A 27,655-nucleotide genomic window follows, 5' to 3' on the forward strand; every position below is an offset into this window, starting at 1 on the left:
ACTTGTTAGTATTTGCTTAAGGTTTTGTGTATTTTGTAATTAAGGTATTTTTAAGGCTTTTCATATATTTTTTTTGTAAAGCGCACTGTGACGCTCCGTGAAGTGCCCTTAATTATTATTATTATATTAATTTTCTATTATAGTTACAGTGGCATAACTAGGAGGTGGGGGTCAAGGGGGGGGGGGGCAACGTGCCCCGGGCGCCACATTTAGGGACGTTGAAATGACGGTGGATAAAAAAACCCAATCAATTCGGTGCCCCCTCCAAGCGGCCCCTTTTCTACCAAAATTCAGCCCGATCATGGGCCAAAATAGTGCAAAATATAAACTTTTTGTGAAAATAAAGCCCTTTCCATCCTAATTATAGGCGAATATAGTGTAAAAACCCAAATTTTTGCCCGCTACGCGCGCACATCGTCCCAATAAAGCCTTTCTTTGGAAGCTCGAAGACATACAGTCTCTATGTATTGTATGATGCAACTGTAATTTTTTTCGTCTGCGCCCCCAAAATTTTATTTCCCCCCCCTCGTCCAAAAAAGCTAGCTACGCCCCTGTTAACGCCCCTGCTTGAAAAAATCAATATAACATTTCACACACGAAATTGATAGTTGGGGTGGAGATGGGGGGGTAGGTGAGGTCATTAAATAATGCCTAAATATTAGATGAAATTTTTTATTAGACTTTTCTTTATTTGTAACTCAAACTGGTTTACTGATTTTGCCATCTTATTATATTTATCAGTAATATTCCATTTCCTAGGACCGGCAGCTCACCGGAAGCCCGTGTTGTGAGGGCCACAAACTGCGGCTACGTACAGATACGCGAACGCTGGCTTGTTTTGTTCTTTATGACCAGAGGAAAAGTTCGACATATCACACGACTCTTTAGGATATTTGGTTTAAAAGAGAGAGGGTTATTATGAAGCGTGTGATTGGCTGTTTGGACTAGGCTGAAGGAAATCTAGCCTGTGATTGGCTAAGCACTGCTTGCTCCTACCATGATTGTTGGTTGGTGCTACCATGAAGGATGGTTGGTCCAAGCATGCAGAAAAGGTTGGTCCAAGTGTGAAGACTGCTTGGTCCAAGTGTGAAGGCACATCCTTCATGGTAGCGTCAAGCACTACGCCGAAGCGTGTGATTGGCTGCTTGGGCTTGGCTAAATACTGCTTGCTCCTACCATGAAGGATGGTTTTAAATTAATAAGGCAATATTTAATGTAATACTTATAAAGGATAATTGATTGGTTAAAAGTGGAAGTAGCAAATAATAACACGAAATAATTGGACTTTTACGCGCAGTTCACACTCGCTTTAGAATTAAAGTCAAATCCCAGCACATCCCTTAATAATGGCATAATAATGTGCCTTTCAGCCTGGCATGAGGTAGTTGTTTGAGCCTGGTCCCATCAGGACCGAAGTGTGTCTCCACATGGAGCAACAGTTTAAACAAAAACAAACAAACTGCACATGAATAGGTCTACATGACACATGCACTGTTTTCTCAAACGATTGAAAAAAAAAAAGAGTAAAATCACGCATTGATTAAGTGTTAAATATCAGCAATCTAAAATTAATTTTACTCGTATGCCGTGGGGTAGACACTTAACACAAGTGAACATACGGGTAAGTTCCCCGGAAATACTCCTTTTTGGATTTTGCATCTCCGAAAGATCAGGCTATATATTTGACCAAAATAGAGCTCCGAAAGACCAGCTGTAAAGACTCCAAAATTGCTCATTCCTCATAATTCATGTTTTTTCAGGCAAAAACAAGACCCTTGCTTTTGACTATTCGCAGCTCAGAAGTCCCCATTTTACTTGTTCGCAGCTCCAAAAGACACTCTTTGACAGGTCCGCCGTCACCACCTCAAAATTCCAGGGGAACATATACCCACCAACATTTTTAATGAGCCCACGCCCCCCCCGGATGCACGTGCTGTACAAGAATAGACCTATAAATTAAAAGAAATATAACCAGCATTTTAGGAAATAACACATAGAATCACAAAAATATTGATTAAAATAATAACACAGCAATTAAGAAAAATAAAACACCAGACAAAAGCCGATACATAGCATCACAATCCAGAATTAAAATTTTACAATTTAATGCAAATTTCAAAAACATTGTAAGTTTTAACGTTATGTGACTTTTAATAATATTATAAATTGTTTAAATATTCTCTACATTATATTTATATATCACATTTTTTATGTATTTTGCACAATAATGTTTTAATAAAAATTTTAATAATTATACCTGGGACATAAACACAATTAACACCCTTTAATTCTCTGAGCAAACATGTATACCCCGGGAGACGCCATCATTAGAGTATGCACGCAAGCATCGCAGAAGTATCAAGCACTACGCTGAAGCGTGTGATTCGTTGTTTGACCTTCAATGTAGTAAGCATCAAGCTGTCATTGGCTAGAAATTGCTTGTTAGTAGAATGCGCCGTCGCTCGCCTAGCTAGCGATTGATCTATGCATTCTCTTGAAGGTAGAATGAAGGATGGTTGGTCCTACCATGAAGGATGCTTGGTATGCACCCAAGCATCGCGGAAGTATCAAGCACTACGCTGAAGCGTGTGATTCGTTGTTTGACCTTCAATGTAGTAAACATCAAGCTGTACTTGGCTAGAAATTGCTTGTTAGTAGAATGCGCCGTCGCTCGCCTAGCTAGCGATTGATCTATGCATTCTCTTGAAGGTAGGATGAAGGATGGTTGGTCCAACCATGAAGGATGCTTGGTATGCACGCAAGCATCGCGAACGTATCAAGCACTACGCTGAAGCGTGTGATTCGTTGTTTGACCTTCAATGTAGTAAACATCAAGCTGTCATTGGATAGAAATTGCTTGTTAGTAGAATGCGCCGTCGCTCGCCTAGCTAGCGATTGATCTATGCATTCTCTTGAAGGTAGGATGAAGGATGGTTGGTCCTACCATGAAGGATGCTTGCTCCTACCTTGAAGGATGGTTGGTCCAAGCGTGAAGACTGCTTGGTCCAAGCGTGAAGGCACATCCTTCATGGTAGCGTCAAGCACTACGCTGAAGCGTGTGATTGGCTGCTTGGGCTTGGCTGAAGTAAATCTTGGCTGTGATTGGCTAAGCACTCCTTGCTCCTACCTTGAAGGATACTTGGTCCTACCATGAAGGATGGTTGGTCCAAACATGAAGAAAAGGTTGGTCCAAGTGTGAAGACTAGCACTACGCTGAAGCGTGTGATTGGCTCATTATACTCGTTGACTGCCGATAAAACGCCCAATAAAGACTTAGTCACCGGACCGCGCCGGCCAGTTAAAGTACATGCCCTATCACACCACTCCACACCATACATGAATTCTCCCAGTCACATTTCCCAAATATGAAATTAAAAAAAGTCAAATTTTAATTTACTTCTTTTAAAGTTTGGCAGAGGCGGGGTTCGAACTCACGGCGCAACGCTTAGTACTCTATGAGCCTAGCGCCTTAGACCACTCGGCCACTAAGTCTTGTTGTTATTCATTTGAAACTTATTTAAAAATATAATCGCTACCACGTGACAAGCAAAGACAGATCACGTATTATATTTTGGAATTTTATCATTAATGTGTATTATAATAGAGCTACCATTATTTATATTGTTGAATTCTCAAGCGCATCATTTCGAATTGGGTTTTATTCCTAAAGCCCGATACTGACTCCACCTGTACATTTTAATTTCATCGCGGGATGCTGAGATGTTTGAAAAGCATCGCAGCATCGCATACCGCTGCGAAGTGGAGTCAGGATCGGGCTTAATTCGAACCACCAGCATCCATGGTTCGATGTAGAGAGTCTTTCCTATTCAGAGGAAATATTGCAATTACACACCTTATTGCCTTTTAACAATAACCAATGACACTAGCACGTAATTCCAGTCAAGCACCAATCTTTAATCCTATTGTTGAAGAGGATAATAAGCTTATACTTATGTATAGCATTCGTAAAAAAGCTTAAGTCTTGGTTTGCTTTGGTTAAGTCCTGTTCAAGTGGTGGATTAACCAACGATTAACAATGAGAGTACATTCCTGAACCTCGTTCAGTTGGCGATGATTTGAAGTGACCGCCAATTATGACCATTTGATATTTAATAGGGGCCTACCAGCAATGTGGAAAAAAAGAAATAATGTAGTGCCAAAATAATGTACCCTTTTACGGAAGGAGCAAAGTTTAACAAGTTACAACTCCGCTTCTGCAGTACGAATGTCAGCGGCGAATGTCAGGTTATTATTTCCCAGTCTTGAAAAAAAATTGCAGGCAGAGGTGGGAATCGATCTCGGTACCTCCCGGTTAAAAAGCACTGTGCAAAACCACTAAGCCAACTAAATATCTGTCGTGAGATGCTTGACATTAATCTTTGATATTGCTGAATGGAACAAATCGCGGAATTAAATCAGTAATAAAAGAAGTAGATTCTTATTTAGCGGCCAAATTGGATAAAAGGGAAATATTTGTCCCTGCTCTAAAGAAAATATAGGTTAGAAAATTATCAAATAAATTTAAATTAAAAATTGAGACTTTATATTTATTTATTTCACAAGGCGGCATTTTCACAGACAAACACTGTATATGCTAAAAACTCGACCCTCATTACTAGATGATGGCATAGCTCCGTGTTAGAGCATCAGACTGGTAATGTCAATATCGTTGGTTCGAATCCGCCTGCCAGCAATGGTTGTTATGATTTTAATGCTACGCTACAATTTGTTCAATTTTTTTTCATTTATTTATTTATTTATTTATTTATTTATTCATTCATTCATTCATTCATTCATTCATTCATTCATTCATTCATTCATTCATTCATTCATTCATTCATTCATTCATTCATTCATTCATTCATTTATTCATTTATTTATTTATTTATTTAAATAATTTGATATATTTGAAAGGGGTATTTGAGCAATTTGAAATTTTTACCCCCGTATAATCCTATGGGGTCATTTTGAACCCACCCCTCCCAAATTGCCAAAACCTATGAGTTTAAATCATACATAATGATCAGTACGTCAATCATGAGTGAACACCGGTTGGTCACTGCATTTATTTGGGAATGGGTAGGCACTGCAGCTTGATTCAACATCCACAACATGATAATGTGTGCACATGCTACATTATATACACTTGTAGGCCTATGTTGTTGTTGGTGGAAAAGTAATGGGCCTTGCAATTGAAATGCCTCAAGCTTTTAATCCGATATGCAGATTATCTATTTGTTTTCATGAATTGGAAGACATTCTTTGATGTATTACCATTACTGAGCTCAATGATCTGAAATTACTGGAGTGTGAGGTCAGCATAGTATTTTATTAACAGAAAGTATAGAGGCCCTGCATGAAATTATCGATTGGCTCCAAACAAAGGATTTGAGCCGGTGTCCTTCACCGTAGTTATGGCGGAGTGCAGTCCATTCAATCAAATGTTGTCATCAACCTATTTGATTGCAATCATGCTTTGTTGAATGCATTTGAGTAGTCCGCCATATTTACGGGATGATATGTCACATGCAAGGCCTCTATTCTCCAAATTCATTTCCTAATGTATGTGAGAATGATACAATAATGACATGATGAACATAGTCATTGATGCATCAGTTTTAAAATAGACTAGGCGCTAGGCGGTTACCATATTTGGCGGTTCTCGGCTGGGCGCGATTACCAGGCTGATGGTGACATGTCCATATGACAGTTTTACTAATTTGACCTCAGATGACCCTGGCGACCCCAAAATGACCTTCCAAAATTTGGCTCTAAATGTTGACTGTACCCACCAAGTTTCATGCCCATACGACAGTTTTAGTAATTTGACCTCAGATGACCCCTGGGTGACCTTGGATGACCCCAAAATGATCTAAACTTATAACTCTAACTGTTGACTGTACCCACCAAGTTTCATGCCCATATATGAGTTTTTACTAATTTGACCTCAGATGACCCGTGGTGACCTTGGATGACCCCAAATTTACCTTCAAAAATGTTGTTTTAAATGTTGACTGTACCTACCAAGTTTCATGCCCATACGACACTTTTTAGTAATTTGACCTCAGATGACCCCTGGGAGCGGACCCCGGTGTCAGATGACTTTAAAACGAACATAAACATCTTCTTGACAGGACAGAACAACACCCACCCACCGAGTTTGAGCCCCGTACGACCTAGTTTCATGCCCATATGACAGTTTTTAGTCATTTTACCTCAAATGACCCCTGGGAGGGGCCCCTGGGGTCGGATAACTTAACGAACATGAACATCTTCTTGCCAGGACAGAACTACACCCACCCACCGAGTTTGAGTCCCGTAGGACCTAGTTTCATGCCCATATGGCAGTTTTTAGTCATTTGACCTCAAATGACCCCTTGGAGGGGGCCCCGGGGTCGGATGACTTAACGAACATAAACTGCTTCTTGCCAGGACAGAACTACACCCACCCACCGAGTTTGAGCCCCGTACGACCTACGACGGCCTCACATTAGCAGTCACAGACAAAACCTAAATCTACAGAATATATCCATTACTCGTCTCGAAAGAGCTCAAAATAAATAACTTAGAAAATTTTCTTGATGTCCTTTAACATGTTTCCATAGTTAACCATCGTTAGCCATGGATATCTATGCTGTAGAACTGACCGGTGACTAAGTCCGATTTATTGGGACGTTTATCGACCATCAACGAGTAATGGCTAGCGCTTGGCTAAATACTGCTTGCTCCTACCATGAAGGATGGTTTTAAATTAATAAGGCAATATTTAATGTAATACTTATAAAGGTAAATTGATTAGTTAAAAGTGGAAGCAGCATATAAATAATAACACGAAATAATTGGACTTTTACGCGCAGTTTACACTCGCTTTAGAATTAAAGTTAAATCCCAGCACATCCCTAAATAGTAGCATGTTTATAATGGGCCTTTCAGCCTGGCTTGAGCAAGTTGTTTGAGCCTGGTCCCATCAGGACCGAAATGAATATCCACATGGAGCGACCGTTTAAACAAAAACAAACAAACTACACATGAATAGGTCTACACACGTGCACTGTTTTCTTAAACGATTGACTCTAAAAATAAAGTAATATCACGCATATTGATTAAGTGTTAAATATCAGCAATCTAAAATTAATTTTACTCGTATGCACGGGGGGGCACTTAACAGTTAACACGAGATGGATTGTGCATCTCCGAAAGATCAGGCTATATATTTGACCAAAATAGAGCTCCGAAAGACCAGCTGTAAAGACTCCAAAATTGCTCATTCCTCATAATTCATGTTTTTGACTTTTGACTATTCGCATCTCCAGAAGTCCCCATTTTACTTGTTTGCAGCTCCAAAAAACACTCTTTGACCGGTCCGCCGTCATCCTCAAAATTCCAGGGGAACATATACTCACCAACTTTTTTTAATGAGCCCCCCCCCCCATGCACGTCCTTTACAGGAATAGACCTATAAATTAAAAGAAATATAACCAGCATTTTACAAAATTAATGAGAGATTTTACAATTTAATACAAATTTTAAAAACATTGTAAGTTTTAACGTTATGTGACTTTTAATAATTATTGCTAATTGTTTAAATATTCTCTACATTATTTTTTTTTATATATCACATTTTTTATGTAATTTGCACAATAAAAATTACACTTTATCGCCAACATAAACCCGGGACATAAACACAATTAACACCTTTCAATTCTCTGAGCAAACATGTATACCCCGGGAGACGTCCTCATTAGAGTATGCAGGCAAGCATCGCAGAAGTATCAAGCACTACACTGAAGCGTGTGATTCGTTGTTTGGCCTTCAATGTAGTAAACATCAAGCTGTCATTGGCTAGATATTGCTTGTTAGTAGAATGCGCCGTCGCTCGCTTAGCTTAGCGATTGATCTATGCATTCTCTTGAAGGTAGTACGAAGCATCCTTGGCCGAAGCGATTGACTGTGATTGAATATATATATAATGTAAGTATCGCGGAAGTGTCAAGCACTACGCTGAAGCGTGTGATTGGCTATTAGGCCTTCGATGAAGTAAACATACAAAAGTGATTGGCGACATATGCTTGGCAGTAGCATGGCGTCGCTCGCCAAAATAGCGATTGACAAAATATAAACTAGGATTGCTTGGTCCAACCATGTAGGATTGCTTGGTCCAAGCGTGAAGAGGGTTTTGTCGTATTTGGCCATGCTAGCCAAATACGACATATCTTCAAATATACTTGCTCCTACCTTGAAGGATGGTTGGTCCAAGCGTGAAGACTGCTTGGTCCAAGTGTGAAGGCACATCCTTCATGGTAGCGTCAAGCACTACGCTGAAGCGTGTGATTGGCTGCTTGGGCTTGGCTGAAGTAAATTTTGAATGTGATTGGCTAAGCACTCCTTGCTCCTACCTTGAAGGATGCTTGGTCCTACCATGAAGGATGCTTGGTCCTACAATGAAGGATGCTTGCTCCTACCTTGAAGGATGGTTGGTCCAAGCGTGAAGACTGCTTGGTCCAAGTGTGAAGGCACATCCTTCATGGTAGCGTCAAGCACTACGCTGAAGCGTGTGATTGGCTGCTTGGGCTTGGCTGAAGTAAATTTTGAATGTGATTGGTTAAGCACTCCTTGCTCCTACCTTGAAGGATGCTTGGTCCTACCATGAAGGATGCTTGGTCCTACAATGAAGGATGCTTGCTCCTACCTTGAAGGATGGTTGGTCCAAGCGTGAAGACTGCTTGGTCCAAGTGTGAAGGCACATCCTTCATGGTAGCGTCAAGCACTACGCTGAAGCGTGTGATTGGCTGCTTGGGCTTGGCTGAAGTAAATTTTGAATGTGATTGGCTAAGCACTCCTTGCTCCTACCTTGAAGGATGCTTGGTCCTACCATGAAGGATGCTTGCTCCTACCATGAAGGCTTCATGCTTGGACCAAGGGATTTGTCGTATTTGGCCAGCGATACATATCCCTTGTGTAGTTTAATGTATACTTCAATATCCTGACATTGAAACCAAAGAAAGAAGTAACATTACGGTATTTATATCAGCAAACCTTTGGAATTGCTTTCAAATGTTCACTACACTGTGAACCCACGGAATGAGTATTCAAGATCAAACCTTTTAAAGTGTTATTTATGAATGCAAAGGAACAGAAAGGAAATGCTTAGTTTAATTTTTAACGACCATTGTATTGTATTTTTCCAGCATCCACGCCACGATCCACAAACTCAAACTAACATTCCTCTGATAAACTCGCTTGACGTACAATTGGGAAAGGAAATTTACAGCGCTATTTCACTTGAGAAAAGACTAATTGCATCAAGTAATTTAATTTGCAATTGGGGCCAAATACTGACTCAATAGTCAGTAAACATTGGCTATTCAAACTTCTCAGTTCAAGAGTTCAAAGAAGTGAAAATAAAATGCACTTTTCAACAAAGCAATACGTTCATTTTGTACTGCATTCACATAATTATATTATTTTCATGACGAAAATACTGGATTTTTAAAATTAAAATTCAATAGAATTAAGTCATCTCAAACGTGATGTAAAACAAGAACACGGAACGTCAATAATTATTACAAAACTATGGATTAACGAACATTGAGAGCTTTGGAATTTTTAAAACAATAATTATGTAATTTTTGCAACTTTCTTTGTGTATCGAGGGCGATGACTTTTCAGTTTATTGCAAGCATAATGTAATCTGTCCAGGCTCTGGACTACCTCGAAGGATTGGCGTCAGTCGATATCCAGGGCTATTTGAATTGGGAATAAAGGCCATCGTAGTCAAATAAAGGGCGCAGCGCAGATTTATGTGAGCATCTTTTATCGATAAAAACGGACTAATAATCCAAAGGCTATATATACAGTCTTCATCCAGGTAAAGAATGTCTGCATTGCTTGTAATGGATGTGAGTGCTAGTCTATATTGCACAGACAAACCAATGTTTCGCTTGTGGCGTTTCTGCCTAATTAAATTTGGACTTGTTCTTATGTTTCACCCTTATTCCACTTATTCCACTTACCGATCTATATCCCAATATAGACTCAGACTAAAGCTGAATTCTAGTTCATGTACGAGGAAGATCTTGAATTTTCTTTTCATCCAACAATTCTAGTTCATGTACGAGGAAGATCTTGAATTTTCTTTAAACATCCAACACAACAATTCACCTGCAAAACAACTTTCTTTCAAGTGAAGCTTGACAGATCAAGGATTTTGTCACGTACTTAGAAATGTTTCTACAATCTAGACTAGCATAAAGGTACACAACGTCTCTCTGAAAAACTGAAACATAGTTAATGGAGATACTAAAATGTGCTTCAAAATATAAGTTCCCTTGGAATTCAAGATGTGTACAATTATCACAGGCACAAATATCCTTTATTTACACAAAAGTGTAAAAATCATTTCCATCAGAGTTCTGTGAATATATATGATACACCCTAAAAGTTGTGACTTGTTAACAATTATTACCAGTCTTATTTTGTCAGTCCCAAATGTGTCCCAAATCTACCAATCTATTGACCTAATTCAAACTGTGTGTGATTTACAAGGTGATAATTTGCCCACGTCTTACCCATTATACACCTGCAGATTAACATCATGGTAATTGAATTAGTTTCGTAAAAATGCCTTTAAAATTGCCTCAACCTTATTTATCTTAAATAAACCCACTACTTACTTTAACATTATTTGAAAAAAATGTCACAAAAATGTTTTATGCTCAGCATATTTCCAGCATATCGGTCTTTCTGTTTCGCTTCGAGATAAGGACACACTTAATGCATTTTTCATTGATTTAAGCTATTCCGCTGTGCACTTCTTTTTCAAAGTATTGCGTTGTTTATCATTAAGGCTATGTAACATAAACACGTATTAAACATTAAATAAACGGGCATTTGGATGTAAAGAAAATATGTCACCATATTCGACATAGGTATACACAGATTGAGCAGTGCTCTGATAGAGGTAGCTTTCAAACCAAGTAATAATATCTAAGATTTAAAAGTTTATAGCACCGGAGTAATTAAGGATGTCAGAGAACAAACAATTACGTAAATATCAAAATTATTCGCCTCTTAATTTGAAATACTTTTATGCTTATTAGCTTTTTTAATAACATTAAGATATATTAATAAATGTAGCCTTGTTTTTAGTAAACTATAGCAATCTGGTCCATGTTGTCGGATGATAAAGACTCCTGTAAGTCTATAGTCGGGAATTTGATTCTGCTTTTGTTTGTGTGTGGGCAGTTCAGTCTACATTGATGCTCCATAGCAAAATATTTAAATTGCAATTAGTATTGTAAATAACACCATTAAATGCTTAACTACATATTGAGAGCAGCAAGTGGTTTAGCTAATCTTGATTTGAAAACACTTTAGGGATAAATTTAGTGCGTCAGATAAATCTCTGGTTTATGGAAGAAGCTATGATCTCAAACATTGCAATCTGCCCGGTCACAGTTCTCTAACTCAATGTGCATCTACGCTTATAGGATGATCTTTGAGAACGTTGGGTACAAAAACCAATTGTAATGTGTAACACATTTTCAACCTTACATTGAGGCCCACCACCCAAACAGTCCTATTCAAAGTTATGACTTGAGTATTTCTGACGGCTGCAGCGGTTTAGATTCTGGAAGCAAAAATATGCATCAAGTGGCTCATAACCACCACACGACAATTTATTCATATCGCTTAAACTAAACATATTTCAAGCCTCAAATTCCTCCGTGGTTAAAGCATGAAAGTTATGAGCTTTCACATGATACCAAAGTTAAGTAGGGAAATCCGGCCACACACCTTTAAGGTCAACTTTTGTGCTTAATTTTTTTAATTTGGGTTATTGAATATTGCAATTGGCGTTGTAAATGAGACCATAAAGGTTTGCAATGAGAGGGACAGGTTTGTGCCACGCTTGTAAACTATGCAAGCAAAAGCGCACAATTGCCTCGTTAGTAACAAACATATCGCAACTGTATGTTTAATAAATCAATCCTCGTAAATAGAAAAAAGATCCACAGGCTTAATGATTCTCATAAGACTCACCGACATAGTACTTCAAATCATTGGCCACACGTATTCACATATGCCTTATAAGATTTGTGTGTGGGGGTGTGTGTGTGTGGGAGGGGGGGGGGATTAAAAAGTATTATCCTGTTTTGCTAAATGAAACATAGCTAACTCCTAATCCTTTAGTTAGTTCATTTTTGACGTGCGCTGTTAGGGTGTTTTTCATATGTTGTGACAATCAAGCCCATGTACTAAGACTGATTTCAGATTATGTATTCTAATTTTTTGAAAACGCACTTTCTAATACCTTCTATAACCAATGTTAAATCTATGTGCAAACTCCGACAGCCTATACTACAAATGTTTGCCCATACTACAAAAGACTTTGCCAGGTATTTGAATTTTGTGAATGGAAATGTACGAAACAATGCAAAAGTGCATGTTTTGGCCCATTTCACCCGCATATTTGAAAACTAATAAAATTGGACTATTATTGCCAGTTATAACCGACTATAAAGGATTAAGATTGAGCTATGTTTCATTTAGCAAAATAGGATAACATTTTTAAACAGAAAACAGCAATTGTGAGTATGGTTATATATACATGTACAATACAAAATCACAGTGTCCGTTATTTTTGTATCAAATTCCCTTTTATTTTAGAAGCCTGGAATATCCTGCAGCAATACTGTATTCTGCTGAGATCTATAGGCAAAATCCATGTTAGTTCAAAATTCAGTCGTTGGCGACGACCAATTATAACGACCAACTGAAGATTGCATATAATGTCTGGATCTTTTCTGTACGCATTAGTCAAGACTACAAAATCGACAGAGACGTTAAAACCGGCTTTCAATTGACCAATTCTGTGCCACCTATTCCTTAAGGTGCTTCTGCGGTTGTTTGCACGCGGGTCAAATTTGTATTTTCACCTTTGTCGCTGGTATTATGATTGATTTTGTGGGTCTCTTGTTTATGTAATCCATAAACATCGTCCTCATCATCACCATCATGCTCAAAACACAAACAATAATAATTATTATAATGAATCAAATATTGATATTAATGGCTAAAAATCAATGTGCTTGGTGGTCAATTGGCAGTCAATTACCGAGAAGGCTAATTACCATCAGTATTATTAGGTATATAAATAGGAGTTGGCATTGCATGTTTGTTATTCATGTTGTGAACTACTGTACCAATACCTCCATATTACACAGAGATTCATCTCTTCGCTTTGAAATAACATAAATCGTGATTCAAATGTAGAAAATGTTGCATATCCTTGACCATTGATTAAAAATTCTTAGTTAAGAGACAATCAATATATTGTTTGCTTTATAATCTTGTTGATATCATTGTAAGATAAAAGCTCGTGTTGGAGTAATATGCGTATTCTATCGCAAAGGATATTTTGACTTGCTTGTCGCATTTTCCCATGACTAGTTTGTTGAATACAGACTAGCTGTCTCTTACTTTATCACTGAATAACACAGGAGCAAAAACGACGACCACATAGCACTTAAGTACATCAAATGTAAAGCAATCGGGTCAAATTCTACTGATTGCTGCCACAATAAATGCAAAATTTTAAAGTGAAGAGTGTGTTGAAACTAATATATTTAGCTAACTGTGTTTGCTAATCTTTTGAAATAGTTTTGTATTTTTGTATTTTAAAGCTTATCCCTCTTATCAACAGTGATTACCATAACCGTAACACATTAAATAGGGAAAGAAACCAAGAATAGTACTGCTAAGAATAAAATATTTGAGCTCTACCTTTACATACACGAATTTGAAAAGGGTTGCTTATTTTTACATACACCGTTTGAAAAAGGTTGTCAGTTTCCAACTTCAGAATAATGCAACAGCGTGACCTCAAGTCCGCAAACGTGTTTACACACATATCAGCAGGTTATCTACGGAATTTATCAGTAAACTTTATTTGTACACACTCAACATGTTAGGTTACCTACATTGTAATTGTAACCCCCTGTTATTATAAGAATATTGGGACGATTCTCATGACGTTTCGATGTAGTTCGGATTAATGAAGGGTTGTGTAGGGGGAAACACCGAAATACAAGTATGGGCAAAATACAGTCTTGCTTCGTTTCCTTGTTGCCGCGATGGCTGTCAAGAGCAATTTTGAGAAAACATCAAAAAAATCACCAAAAAAGTACTGATATATAGGGGTTTGCAACAAAAGCTGCTTTTGTTGAAAACCCCATTATATCAGTGATTTTTTGATGATTTTTTGATGTGTTCTCAAAATTGCTCAAGTATGCTTTTGTACCCATATATTCAAAGGTCATTCTATGATTGAACAAAAATATATTGGGTTAAGGAACTGAGTTATAGCAGAATAGACTTGAGATCCTATGCCAAGTCCAAATGAAACTGGATCTTATAAATGACCATCTGACTATAGTCCCATCGTAGGAATTGTGCTCTCCCTGTGCAGCAAAACGAAAATCAATACATCTAGGACTGGGTTACATGGCGGTAAAGTATATCATTCCTATATCAGTTACAATTATTTTATAAATGCCTAGCATGTACGCGGCGGTATTCATAGGTTTTATCTGCACAGGATATTGAAAATAACGTATATAATATCAAGTTAAATACCACACAAGAGAGACATTAATCATGATATAATTTTAAGATTTGCATATTAGATAAATAAATCATTTCTGTTAGTGTTATAGTCATTTGTCTTCCTCGAGCCAGCGACATCAGTACTCTGTTGTTTCGCAGGTGTACAGATGAGTGTAATCACGTCTGTTCTATGAGACTACCCTCACTATAGCACGCATTGACGACTGTCTCGAGGAAGACAAATGGAGTATATAATAGTGCATGTTGCTGATTATTTTCACAAGTCACTTCCTTTACAAAATGGCCTGGCAGTTTGTAAATAGTCTGCACTAAAATATTATGCAAGAGGTCTGCAATCATTTAGTAACAATTGCCTTTCTCTCAACTCAAAGCCCGAGATTAATTTCTTCAAATTTGTTCTCTTGATTCGTTTTCGTCATTTCGAAATCGTTTCCCAAGAAGATACAGTATTAAGCCTAGGATACAAAACACCCCAGCTCTTGCTCTTTTTCTCTACCCAACTATAGTGATTACTAATGATCAAGTCATATTACTCCCCCTCCTTATATGCTCATCACTTTTATCGCTCTTCTGTGTGTCTAAAAACATCCCGGTCCCCTGCACACTGTAGATTTGAAAGCCAAAAAAATTGTCACCAAAAAGCATTTTTAGAACGTTATCACATTGGACGGACAAACTATTTAAAAGCACGTACAATTTTTCCAAGATTGATTCAAGCAGGATCAGGATTCCAGCCTGATTCTACACGAAATGACCACTTCGACAAACAAAATGGCAGTCGCGGAACCAACAAATAAATATAATACTGGAACTAAGCAGGCATGTGTCACATTATGTGTACGTGTATGACCAATAACAAACCCCGAGCGCATATTGCTAGGGAAAGTCTGTAAATATCATAATGCTTGATTACATTCTCATATCTACACATTGATATTGCTTTAATATTAGTTTTGAGTATATTTGTATTACTTTGTAAGATAACAATAGATTCGAGATTGGAATTTACAAACGACTGATACGATTACATAGGTTTATAAAATATTGGGAATGACTTAATTCAACAAAGAGCAAATAATAATTTTGTTTTCTAAGTGGCTCTTCCATAGCGTGGGGATAGTTGAATGGCAAGAGTTATATTTGTCCAGTTTGAGTCATTTAATTCAAAAACGGCAGTGTACTTTACTTGTTAATACATACGATTGTATCTAATTAACTTTAATAACAACATCAACAACTTCAAAACAGGTTTCGAGTAATTCGATGATCTATTGGGTTTTTTTAAGCTTTTGAGTCATTTGATATCATTTCATTTGTTTTCGTCATACCATTTTTGGTATTGACATATTCTGTCAAAACAATTACAGACCCTTCGTTGCATTCTCCGATTCATTCAACGAATACTATAAACTTGTCCCTGCCTCATAATCATTAAACGGTAATTTAAGACGAAGTTAAGAAAATTAAATAACAACGCTACTATTTTTAACGTTTCAAAATCACTGCTCTTCCTTCACAAACGGCTGCTTTAACTGCAAGCAAGCATGCAAGCAAAAAACAAAACAAAAACATCATGGAAATGTACCGAGTAATATCACAGTACACAATGTATATAACAATCTTTGAAAACCTTGGCAGACATTCTTTTGTGATTTTATGGTAGTAGAATTTCAAAATAGCAGCTATCGTTGTTCTGGATCTCCGTCTGTTTTTAATGATAACATATGCTAACGATTATCAATCTAGCCACGAGTAACATTTCTACTTAAGTTTATTATTAACAATTTAATTTCACTTGATTTAAACAATTTATAGAAAAAACGCGACTACTTATTTTATCATTGCCATCTCCATGTCGTCTCATGCTAATTGCTGAAGACGACAAGAGGTGCGTGTTCAGAGCTAGCGCCAAAAACAATCATTATTTTCTAATGTGAACTAATGATAAATAACTGCGCGTGGACATGCACAGTTGAAGATTATTATAGAATAGGCCGTGTCACGAGAGTTGTATTTCTTTGTGCTGAACAGCTTCAAACAAATATGGATTCTGTATGATGTCACGTACTTACCCCATGTGAGATGCATCAATGAGCCTCGGCTGTTTGGTAGTCGCCGGGAAACAAAGCTCCCAAGAGAAATTTTACGTCTAAACCTTATGGGCATGACATAGATTACCTGATTTCTCCAGACCTTTGGCATTTTCTGGTTTCCTGAAGTATGAATACGTGAGTTAAATAGGCGTATTTGCAAAATATAAATGTAATAGTTTTTTATCGTTTTCCTATAATGAGCTTCCATCGTGTATAGCTTTTATTATATCGTGTTGTAATTAGCATGAAGCTATTTTTGCAAATTCAATCAAATTGATTTTATTTAATAGATTTGTAGAATTCATGACAATAACTGATACGAATTGGGTAAAAAATTACACAGAATCGTCTATAGAACCCAGGAGAAAATGCAAAAATACTGTATTTATATCAGCAAACCTTATGGAATGCGCAGTAAAAATTCAAACATATTTATGCACGAGAAATGAGGTATACTGACATGTTTTTGTGACAAAATGAAATGTATATTAAAATAATAATGGAAACATGTTCAATGACACTCTATAATTGCATTGCACGGCAGATGAATATGAATAATGTTAAAACGTCCATATTCTAAACAATTTCATAATAAAAACGACAATAATGACTATCAGGTCCAATTAACACCTCAGTAGCTAAGTAAGAAATGAAAGTTTGGTCTGGCCTCTTTATGTCTTTCTGAAATGGCCTCAATAACGTCCATTGCATTGATTGTTGTTCATCGTTGGACCTCTCGTCATACCTGTGTAAAATGCACCTGACATTTCCATTCTATCTATAACATTCCATCTGATATAAAGTGCTTTTCGCCTTTCATCTTGATAAATGAATGTAACAGTACAAGAGTCACGATTGTTACAACATTTTCCTATACAAAATATAACGATGTCTCACTACAGTATGAAGTTATTTAAAAAAAACCTGATGAAATTATTAGATATTATCTTTGTTTTATTCCACAATATCTATTTGTATTAGTTCTGATACGAGCTGAAATACGATCATTTGGTCAACATCATATAACATGTCACGATTGTCTAGCGATGTCAGAAAATCAAAAGCAAAGAACGTCAACATTATGAAAATTGAGATATACTTGACACACTACATAACTGTCCTGTGACCACTCAATAAAATCACTAATGATGTTGATGGATCAACTTCTATTCTAATAATAACAAGTTATTATTACATGCACGGAAATCCATTATCTCCTTTACAATAGACAAGAACAGCACGGCAAAAATAATATCACCCCCATTATAGACAGAAAATAAGCTTTTCCAGTAGAGAACAATAATTAATTAATGTATTGAGTACAAAGTGTTAAAGACATTATTGTACTGTGAGGGCAAAGTGAGATTTGCAACACTCTGAAACATACCTATCTACCTACTTATTGGAATCTCTCGAGTTTTATTAAACTGACATTAATTATCACACTTGAGCGAGTTGCTTGGCGACATTAATCGCTATATCGTGATATTCAATGCATTCAGTGTATTGAATAACACCAGAAAAATATTGACTTAGATAAATGTTTGTGAGAGCTAACATATAACGTCGATTAATATGTCATTGACTTTATGTAATGATAGTGTGATTATTTGGTTTATGAAAAATTTATGGGTATCATTTGTCTTTTGCTTGTCAATATGGTAAAAAGATGACTCTATTAAGGCAAGTGGGATGGCAGGAGGGACATTTTTCTAATTTTAGCCATTTAACTAAAACAATGGAATAGCAAATGAGTCAAGGAAGCCAATAATCGCATTTATATTTCCATAGGTTTTAGGGTTTAGTTAAGGCGAATATCAAAAAGAGCGTTTTGGGGTATTTTTTCCTTTCCGAGAATATTAAGGATTAGGATTTAGCTATGTTTCATTTGGCAAAACAGGATAATATTTTTCTAATAAAAAATTAGTGCTGTATTTTTCTGTAATGGGGAGTAGATGCTTCTATAAGAAAACATTAACAGCTTTCACTTTTCATTGTTCTTAACATTGCTTAATCAAATAATGACTTCATTGTTTACATTGTTTATTACACTTAACTCATTGACGTCTTATTAGCCTAACTATTATCACCATCTGAAGCATGAAAAGCAATAAACGTCCCTTCCATAGCCAATGATATATATAGTGTTTTCCATACGCCAGGGTGACCAATATTCAATCTTATTAAATCTGCATAATATTACCACCATTCAATCTGTTGCCCTACATATCTGCATCGACATCTCAATAAACACATATCACACTTGAGCATTCTTTCCATGGTTACAATACCATAGCATTGAGCCTTTTAGAAAATAAAAATATTGTTTTTAGCCGCTGCCATGCATCAGTCGTCTCATATTATACAGGTGACATTATAATTTTAAGTAAAACAACGAGACGAAGCCGAGTTGTTTTACGCTAAAAATAATGATGTCACGTGTTATACGATAGATGCACGACAGCGGCTAAAAACAAATACCTTTATTCTCTTTCTTAAACATTTCTATTCAAATAAATATATTAGTCATAAGTATACCAAATTTTAATCAAATTAAATCCTACATTTTTCAAAGAATTACCTAGGGCTTGGAATCGATCAGTCCCGTTGTTGCTATGAACTTCCGATTGGACCAAATAACGCTTACGAGTATCGCGTCGAAACGCACGCGATAAAGTGTGTTATATCGTGTCATATCACACGAATTTATATATCGCTTGATACGTGAATGCATCAACCAATCATTTACAACAAACTGGATCTATTATTGTATTAATTAATTTACCTTTCTCGATAATTAACTTGCGGTGATGAATTAATAATTAAAAGCTATAATTATTGACAGCAATGGATGTTCTAAAATGTATTTGTGGAATTTAGAATATTTTAATTGTCGTCTACAATTACCATTGTCGTGATAAATATAAATGCAAAACCCACAGAATAATTAATAAAAACACACGAGCGATGCATCGCAAAATTCGGGGATTGCCCATCGCTTTCCAAAAGCGGTGCATCGCAATCGCTCGGCGATCGAGTATGAATTCAACTTAAGAACCAATAAGTGTTTAAGAATGTTATTTAAAAAGAGAACATCTAGGCAGTACGCGAGTCTGGAAACAAAAGAGATTGATGGAGTCTATGATTCACGTGTATTTTGAGATATCCGGATAACCCCTTCTTGTGACAACTTCCTTGAGGCGATTTATAGGCAGGTTTCACAATGATGGATGAGGGACATGATTTCCTATCCAAACGTTTTGACTTCATATCTGACAGCGAAATTACATGTTGACCATTTTATTTGCCTCTGACAGTGCACTCCTTTATGACGGTTATACTCATTTTATACACAAGTGACAGAGAACTATCTCATTCCATCTCTCTAATATTAGATTTCGTGTTGGGACCATAGCATGCATAGCACCCGGAATATGTGATACTCAATTAAAGTGACGTTTAATTTGAATATACTATGCATGGGTCATCACAAGCCTAGCCCCTGCTTGTATATTCATATTGTAAAAAGAGGTCGGAATAGCGCTCTATGTATGTTAAGTATATTTCTGATTATCTTAAATACCAAAAGAGTTCCTGCATTAATTTGAGGAAATATACTGCGCACAAAAAATATCTTTACAGTTGGAAAAGAGCCCATAATATACACATGATTGCCCATTTTATGGGCTCTTTTGTTTAATGTTTTACGCAGTTTAGGATGGTAATTAATAGGCAGGTCTATCTTTTTACTACCAAAACCATACTTGGCATGCATGTTACTTTGGATAAAAGAAGTAAAATAAGCAAAGAAATGTTATCATTGGTCCGTGAAAAAGGGAAACTATTTTGTTCAACAGCATGGGGGTCTGACATTTACCCACTCTGAAATTGAAACGAAATGTAAATATCCATTTTTTTTTTTTTGTTGGGGATTTATGACCAGCTGGTTAAATAACCCTATGTAATAAGAAAGTCGTAGCTGATTAAGTTGCTGAGATATTGCCCTTTAAAAAGGGTCCTTTGTAAAATGGTCTGCTATTGACCAAATTCAGCTCAATATGCTCAAGGTCACGAAATTTGAGGCAAAAGAAAAGGGAATTTGACTTTTTTCTTGTGACCTCACCCACGACCAAAGGTTGAACAACCCCATTCTGCATTGAAAATTGCACCACACAATTTACCAGAAGGTTATGTATGTTTTACATAATATCTTTAATAATATACAGGAGGCGAAATCATGTTGTTCCTATTCTTAATAATCATTGCATTAATTGCTATTAATTTATGCACTTCTTACTATATCGCCACCTAAAACGGTACCTTTAAATCAGCAATAATATGTAGCCGTTCACATACCTTATGTCAGGTAACCTATAGTCGACCTGATTAAATCTGCATAAAATGACCCTCATTCAATCAGTTGCCCTAAAAGTCTGCATCATCCATCTCAAAAACACCCAGCACAGCTGAACATTCCTTACCATGTTTGCCTGATTATAAAACGGAGTACTATAGCGTAGTATTGCACTGCCCTGTTATTGGTCATGTAAACAAAAATACGTTAAGCAAATCTGACAGCAAAAGAGATTGATTCACCAGTATTTTGAGATAACCCCTTCTTGTGACAACTTGATTGAAGCTGGTTTCACAATGATGGATGAGGTCACGATTTCCTGTCCAAACGTTTTGACTAAATCTGACAGCAATTGCGTAAATATACTGACCATTTTATTTCCATCTGTCAACAAATCTCTACTAGACAGATATACCCATTTCACACACGGATGAGACGTTGAAAATATCGTTCTATCATTAAAGGTATTTATTCCTTATTACTGGTATTATATTTCGTATTTGGGCTATTAAAGCAGGAAGAATGCAGAATTGATACTCAATTAAACTTAACCAGAGAGTTCTTGATTTAATTTGACGGACGGTTGCATATTTTTCAAACATACCAGAAATACAATCAATGTATACGAGTATGATTCAATAACTCACTAATTGAATTATAAAATGGCCGCTTCGTAAATGTGAAGAAATAGCAGGAAGCACAAAAGAGAAAAAGAAATTAGTTTGGAAAATTCTATTTAATATAAAAAGTGACCAGAAGTGTTCTATTGAAAATTTTAGGTTAATTATATAAATATATTTCAATTAGTAAGTAACACAGTAATGTACGCTTATCAGTGTTGGCATATCCAAACAAAATAAGACTGAACAAAAAACATATAGGCGAAGAAGAAGAAAATGAGAAAAAGCAGAATGGACTACGAGTCGAAGAAGAATATCATACGCATCTTAAATGTTTAGGGTCAGATATAAGAGTAATACTTTGAGTATATTATGTGCTACAAGCAAGAGGTATAACAAGGCATGCTTTCCAGTTCCAGGATGTCCTCAATAAATAACATAAAACATGTATCAGGAAGAACTTGACACTCATTTAAAGAGTCCTCTTATTTCTGTATACCTGAGCCACATTGCCCGGTATTAAATAATGGCAGAGATTTCCATATCATTTATTCTATTTATATTTAATACTTTGACAATGTATCACTATTTTGAAGTATGGTAGATAACAAACCATCAGTAATTTGTGACCACCACTTACATAAGCAACAATAAAGTAACCGTTCCTATATCAAGGTAAAATATATTTAACCGTACGGAATCTTTTTCAAGTGTATAAGCACTTTTTGTGCGCAGTTTAAGATGGTTGCTTTAACAATAATTGAATTTATTGCAATTAATTTATTCATTTCTTACTAGGCTCACGATTTATCACTACCTGAAACATGATAGGTAACAAAAATCAATAATTTGACACCTTTCCCCTTACATCACCAATTATACCTAGATGTTCCCATAATTATGCCAGGGTAACCTTTATTTGACCTGATTAAATCTGCATAATATTTCCACCATTAAAGCTGTCGACCTAAATTTCTACATGAACCATTTCAAAACACACCCACCCATTTGAGCATCCTTCACCATGCTCAACAGAATTATTACGAAACAGAGTGAGTTATTACGTGTAAACAAGAACGTTATTATCTAGGCAGCATGCTCATTTGACAATAGAAAAGATTGATGGAGCTGATGATTTACGTGTATTTTGAGATATGTGGATAACCCCTTCTTATTACAACTTCCTTCAGGCGATTTATCGATAGGTTTCTCAATGACAGATGAGGAACACAATTAGCTGTCCAAACGTTAAAATTCCAAATCTTGACAATAATTGCTTATTACATTATATTGACCATTTTATTTCCCCCTGACAGCAAATCTTTACAAGATGAGGCGTGATTGATAAGTTCGTGGCCTAAGATAGAAGGAAATGGGTCATACAGTGTTGAGTGAAATTATGTACAATTCTACTTTTTGAATGATCACACAGACAGTTTGAAGTTATTATCTTGTATTGTTTTTTCTGTTACAGATAATTAAACCTTGAAAATGGAATGTCAAAATCAGCCATTATGCAGTCATCCGCTACCTCGACATTTGAGGAGGATACTTTGTACAAAATAGGAAAGAAGTGGGCTGCTAAGTTAAGTTCCAATGTGACAGGAAGAGCCTGGATGCAGGATGACGACCCCGTTCCGGAAGGCCAGTCACCATCACTACACATGAGTCTATTGTCGTGGATTCATGGCAGAATGAGATGGCCGAGTAACAGAGTAAATTTTCCACCGAGCTGGGTATCTGTTTGTGAACGCGTCCATGTAGCCATCCACAAAGAACTTTAAATATCCTAGGTGTCAGCTCGTTAGGCCCCGTAGCTCCTTGGAACGGACTCGACACAACATACAAAGGATAATGTTGCCATTTTGAGGTGATCCACTATGCCGGGGGGGGGGGGTGAGCAGCGAAGCCACGACTAAGCGGCGAAGCCGTGACAACTGCCCAAGCCCATACCAAAAGGCTAGGGCGCTCCCACCCCTGGGCTCCCACGCAAACCCTTGTTGAAAGAGTGGATCCCAAGAATTGAGACCTGGATCCATCACTCTTAAATTCTCCAGCTCCAAGGAAAGCCAAGGCTATGCAGAGGTGATACTCTTATACCAGGAATACTTCAATTCACAAATCCACAGTGGCCATCCAGCAGCGTGGATTCGAACTGGTCGTACACTTGCTCTATTCTCATGATTTGACACCATCTGACTAATACCTCTTCCCGAGGTTAGTGAAGGAGCTTGGTGCTCGCCATTTTCAGATAATGACGTAATAATATTTGATGCTGTGGATCACTTCCTGAAGGTCAAAGACAACGACTTCTTCACTGAAGGGATCCGTATGCTCCATGACCGCTGGAATATGAAGGAGGGATTACGTTAAAAAGTAAATGCGTTTGATTTTCTAAAACTGACTCTTTCTATCTTAGGCCACAAATACCTATCACCTTCGTATACCCATTTTATACACGGATGGCAGAAGAAATATCCTGCCCTATCAATAAAGGTAATTATTTTATTTCTTCTCAATGTTATCAGATTACGCGTTGTAACATTAAAGCACTCAGCACGCAGAATTTGATATTCAATTAAAAAGACGTTTCATTTCTTTCATTTACCATGTTTACTTGTGTCAAAAGCCATGTGTTAGTAACTATTAGCGGCACAGCATTAGATTGCTAGGGTTAAGGCTTAAGGATTCTGAAGAAAAAACACCCAAAACGTCTCCCACAAGTGAGACGAAAAAATAAAATAGAACAAATAATTCGACTATTTGAATGAGCAAACCAAAAAATCCCTCACCCAGCTTTGCATAAAGGTATACTTAAATTTGGAAATAAAAATGTTGCTAGTATTAAAACAAACCAAAAAAGACGTAAAAAGACAGAAACTTCACATATATACAGCGCTACTTTGATATCTTTTACTAGACGCGGCATTATATTTCCAGGGGGCATAGAAGTTTGGTCTTAAAACCCATAGAGTTCCTGATTTAATTTAAGAGAATAGGATGATAATTGACAGTACAATATAGGTCGATTTTCATAAACTTCACACCCGATATTCTATTGATTTTTCTCGATTTATATTGACACAGCGCTGTACAATTAGATTGACTTTTATTGATCATGCGTCAAATCATAGTTCTAGTGTGCGCAAATTAGTTACACAATATTTTGTTTAAACAAAAACCATTGAGTGGATCGAAATTGATATTTTGACACTAATATTTACACGTTCTTGCAATATAAAATAAATCAAGCATATCAAAAACCATGATTATTATAAACACTGCAAACACAGTGGAGCTTTCAATATATCGTAATGGCTACATATTTAAAAATACATGACGTAGCGTAGATCCAGTCGTGCCAAATAGATTCATGGATTTTGAATTCCTTTGAAGCGAATCAATTTAAACGTAACAGCCATACCTTGTGCCACAACCTGTGAAATTTAATCACTTGCAGCCATGCAGCCAGTCATCCAGGTCTCAGATCATTACTTAAGCACAGGTATGTGTCCATGTTGTGGAATTTGATTTTGCCATGTTAATCTATGGGGAAGATTTGTAGCTCATCTTGTAACTAATAATTCAATTATGATCAACGTATGTCTGGAGACACGCTGTAGGCTTTGATATTATTATCAATATATTATTTGATGGTAAACTAACCATCATGATTGCAAACGTCTTCAAAATAATATGAAAGCATTTAAGTGATAAATTGATGTCCAACTTAGCAAACCATTTGAAGATGAAAATACTGAAATCCAATATACAGCGAATTTGAACTTGTATACATAGCCTTGCTTTTAACGTAAAGCCACATCAATTGAAGTGACAGGTATAAGAAAGCCATCGTTTTATCTTGGCTTTCAGGTAGATGCATAAATAATAATCTAGCGCTTTCAAAACAATGTACGTCCATCCACGTGTGAAACATGTGCTCCAAGTGTTTGTTTAAACATATGAGGGATCAAGGATGAACCGTCATAATAACCATCACCACGTGTGGAAAACATCATTGAAGGTTCAGTTCACTTACCTTGTTCAGTATTTCCATCTCGTTGACGCAATTGACAATTTTTTGTTTAGTTGGATGATGGTATTGGTGTGGCGGATAAGGAGGCGGAGGTTCTGGCGGGCACCCCAAGCCGTTGGCTAATCGTGAACCTGGATCCGGCATTGCACTTGGCAGCAGCCGGGAACACAGTGTTTCAATACAACCACTACCTCTTCCGCAATGCACATGGTGGGGTTTTGAGGCTCTGATATATAATATCACCAATGGCTTCAGCACTTATCGTCAAACACAACCCCTTCCAATCTATACGAGTCTGTCTTTTCCTCTTTGAGCAATACTGGCACCACTTCACAGAATTGCTTATAGGCTTGAATAATAATAACTGGTACTCAGTCTCTATCAATCACAGTGGTATACTATCCTATCCTAGCTTGCTTTGAGACTGAAGAAGATGAAGCTATAGTGCAACAACACGGCGGGGAATCAAACAAGGAATTTCAAACACATAGGTCAGAGGTGGATGCCAAAGATATAAAAGTAAACTTCTCCATGCATGGCATGCAGTAAATGAGTATATCACATTTTACAAAATCCTCGTTTTCGTTTGCATCGCAGTTTAGGAATGATAGAAAATCACATAATAAAGTATCCGCAATCACATTCATTCACTAAATATATCAAAAGCAGCTAGCTGGAAATCCAATTTTGCAAGACGACTAGAAAAAGGTGGCAATCTCCAGTGTTTGATGTGTGATGATGATTGCACCTAGAGGTAGAGTTTGGCACTCACACACTGGCATGATGAGAATGAGAACGATAATGCGCAGTAGCCAATCAGTTTGTGTATATTGGTATGGAAGCTCTGTAAATTAGACTAGATGGTTAAGAGGCAGCGCCTCTTCGACTTAAACTCTTACTCGCTAGCTTGCTTCGATGCGCTATGCTACTACTGATGGGGATTACTGCTGTAGGAAATGAAATTCCCTCGAGTCTTTGCTTTGTGCTCCTTCTTGTACTGATTGTTTCATTGCAAAAACCCTAACGGGCTTGCCCTTTTTGCAGAAAAGCTACATATTATATCTTTCACTGTCCATTTAAAGCAGGCATAAGCAGCTGTAGCACCGGGCAGCATATCTAATGGAAAATACTCGTGAATTTTGCCATTGAATTAATTACGGAATCAGAGCATTATAGATCGATTGGAGTGCTGTTAGCCAGTATTATATTGCGCATACTCATTTGATGTGTTACAAAGAATGAGTTTTGTTCAAGTCGTCAAATGCAGAAAATCATAGAATTACATAACAAATGTATTGACCAAGTAACATATTATAAAGATACAGGTACCTGGGAATCAATGCACGACGACAGCAGCAGTACGTCATCAACTGTTACAGCAAGCGAAATGTGACTTCAATGAGAGTAAAGTTTTACTTTATAGAGTTGATTACGGGGTTGGGAACTTGTGACCTTTTTGAAGAGGCGTGTGTCGAATTATGGAACGCTAACCAATACGCATTAGAAGTATACTATTGATTTCAAAGGGGGCGCTAACGGTCTGTACCAACTCCTTTAAACAAGGATTTAAACTTGGGGTTATTGACACGCAAGAAATATCTAAAGGCATACATCTCATATAAGCCATCGCTGAGTAAGGAGCAATTGGTATTTGACCAATGGGGTAGCTAACTTTTTCCAACGCATCAATCGGTTGTCGCCTTAGCGATGGAGTATAAATTAATTTGTACTAATGTATAAGATACTTTTGAGGTTACTAAGCAATATCCTGATAGTATTTTACTTGAAAAGGTTTCTTACCTTAAGGAACTACGATGGAAACATCATGGTGCTTTGTAGAAGGAAATCAATTGTTCCATCTTCTGCTGAAATATTATAGATTTCACCCAGTTCTGTGAATTTTCAAATAAAAGATAACACTAAC

At 36.9% G+C, this 27,655-nt stretch overlaps 1 protein-coding gene across 1 annotated transcript in view; it reads right to left on the reverse strand.

Moving 5' to 3' along the window:
• LOC140152710 (bestrophin-4-like) overlaps window positions 1–26,822 on the reverse strand; it is a 239,588-nt gene extending 212,766 nt beyond the window's left edge. The window contains 1 exon segment of the mRNA XM_072175171.1: window positions 25,735–26,822. Coding sequence (XP_072031272.1) covers window positions 25,735–25,875 — 141 coding nt within the window. The 5' untranslated portion in view covers window positions 25,876–26,822.
• Between the last annotated feature and the right edge of the window lie 833 nt (window positions 26,823–27,655).

The sequence above is a fragment of the Amphiura filiformis genome, chromosome 5, assembly GCF_039555335.1.
Source record: "Amphiura filiformis chromosome 5, Afil_fr2py, whole genome shotgun sequence".
Classification (NCBI taxonomy): domain Eukaryota; kingdom Metazoa; phylum Echinodermata; class Ophiuroidea; order Amphilepidida; family Amphiuridae; genus Amphiura; species Amphiura filiformis.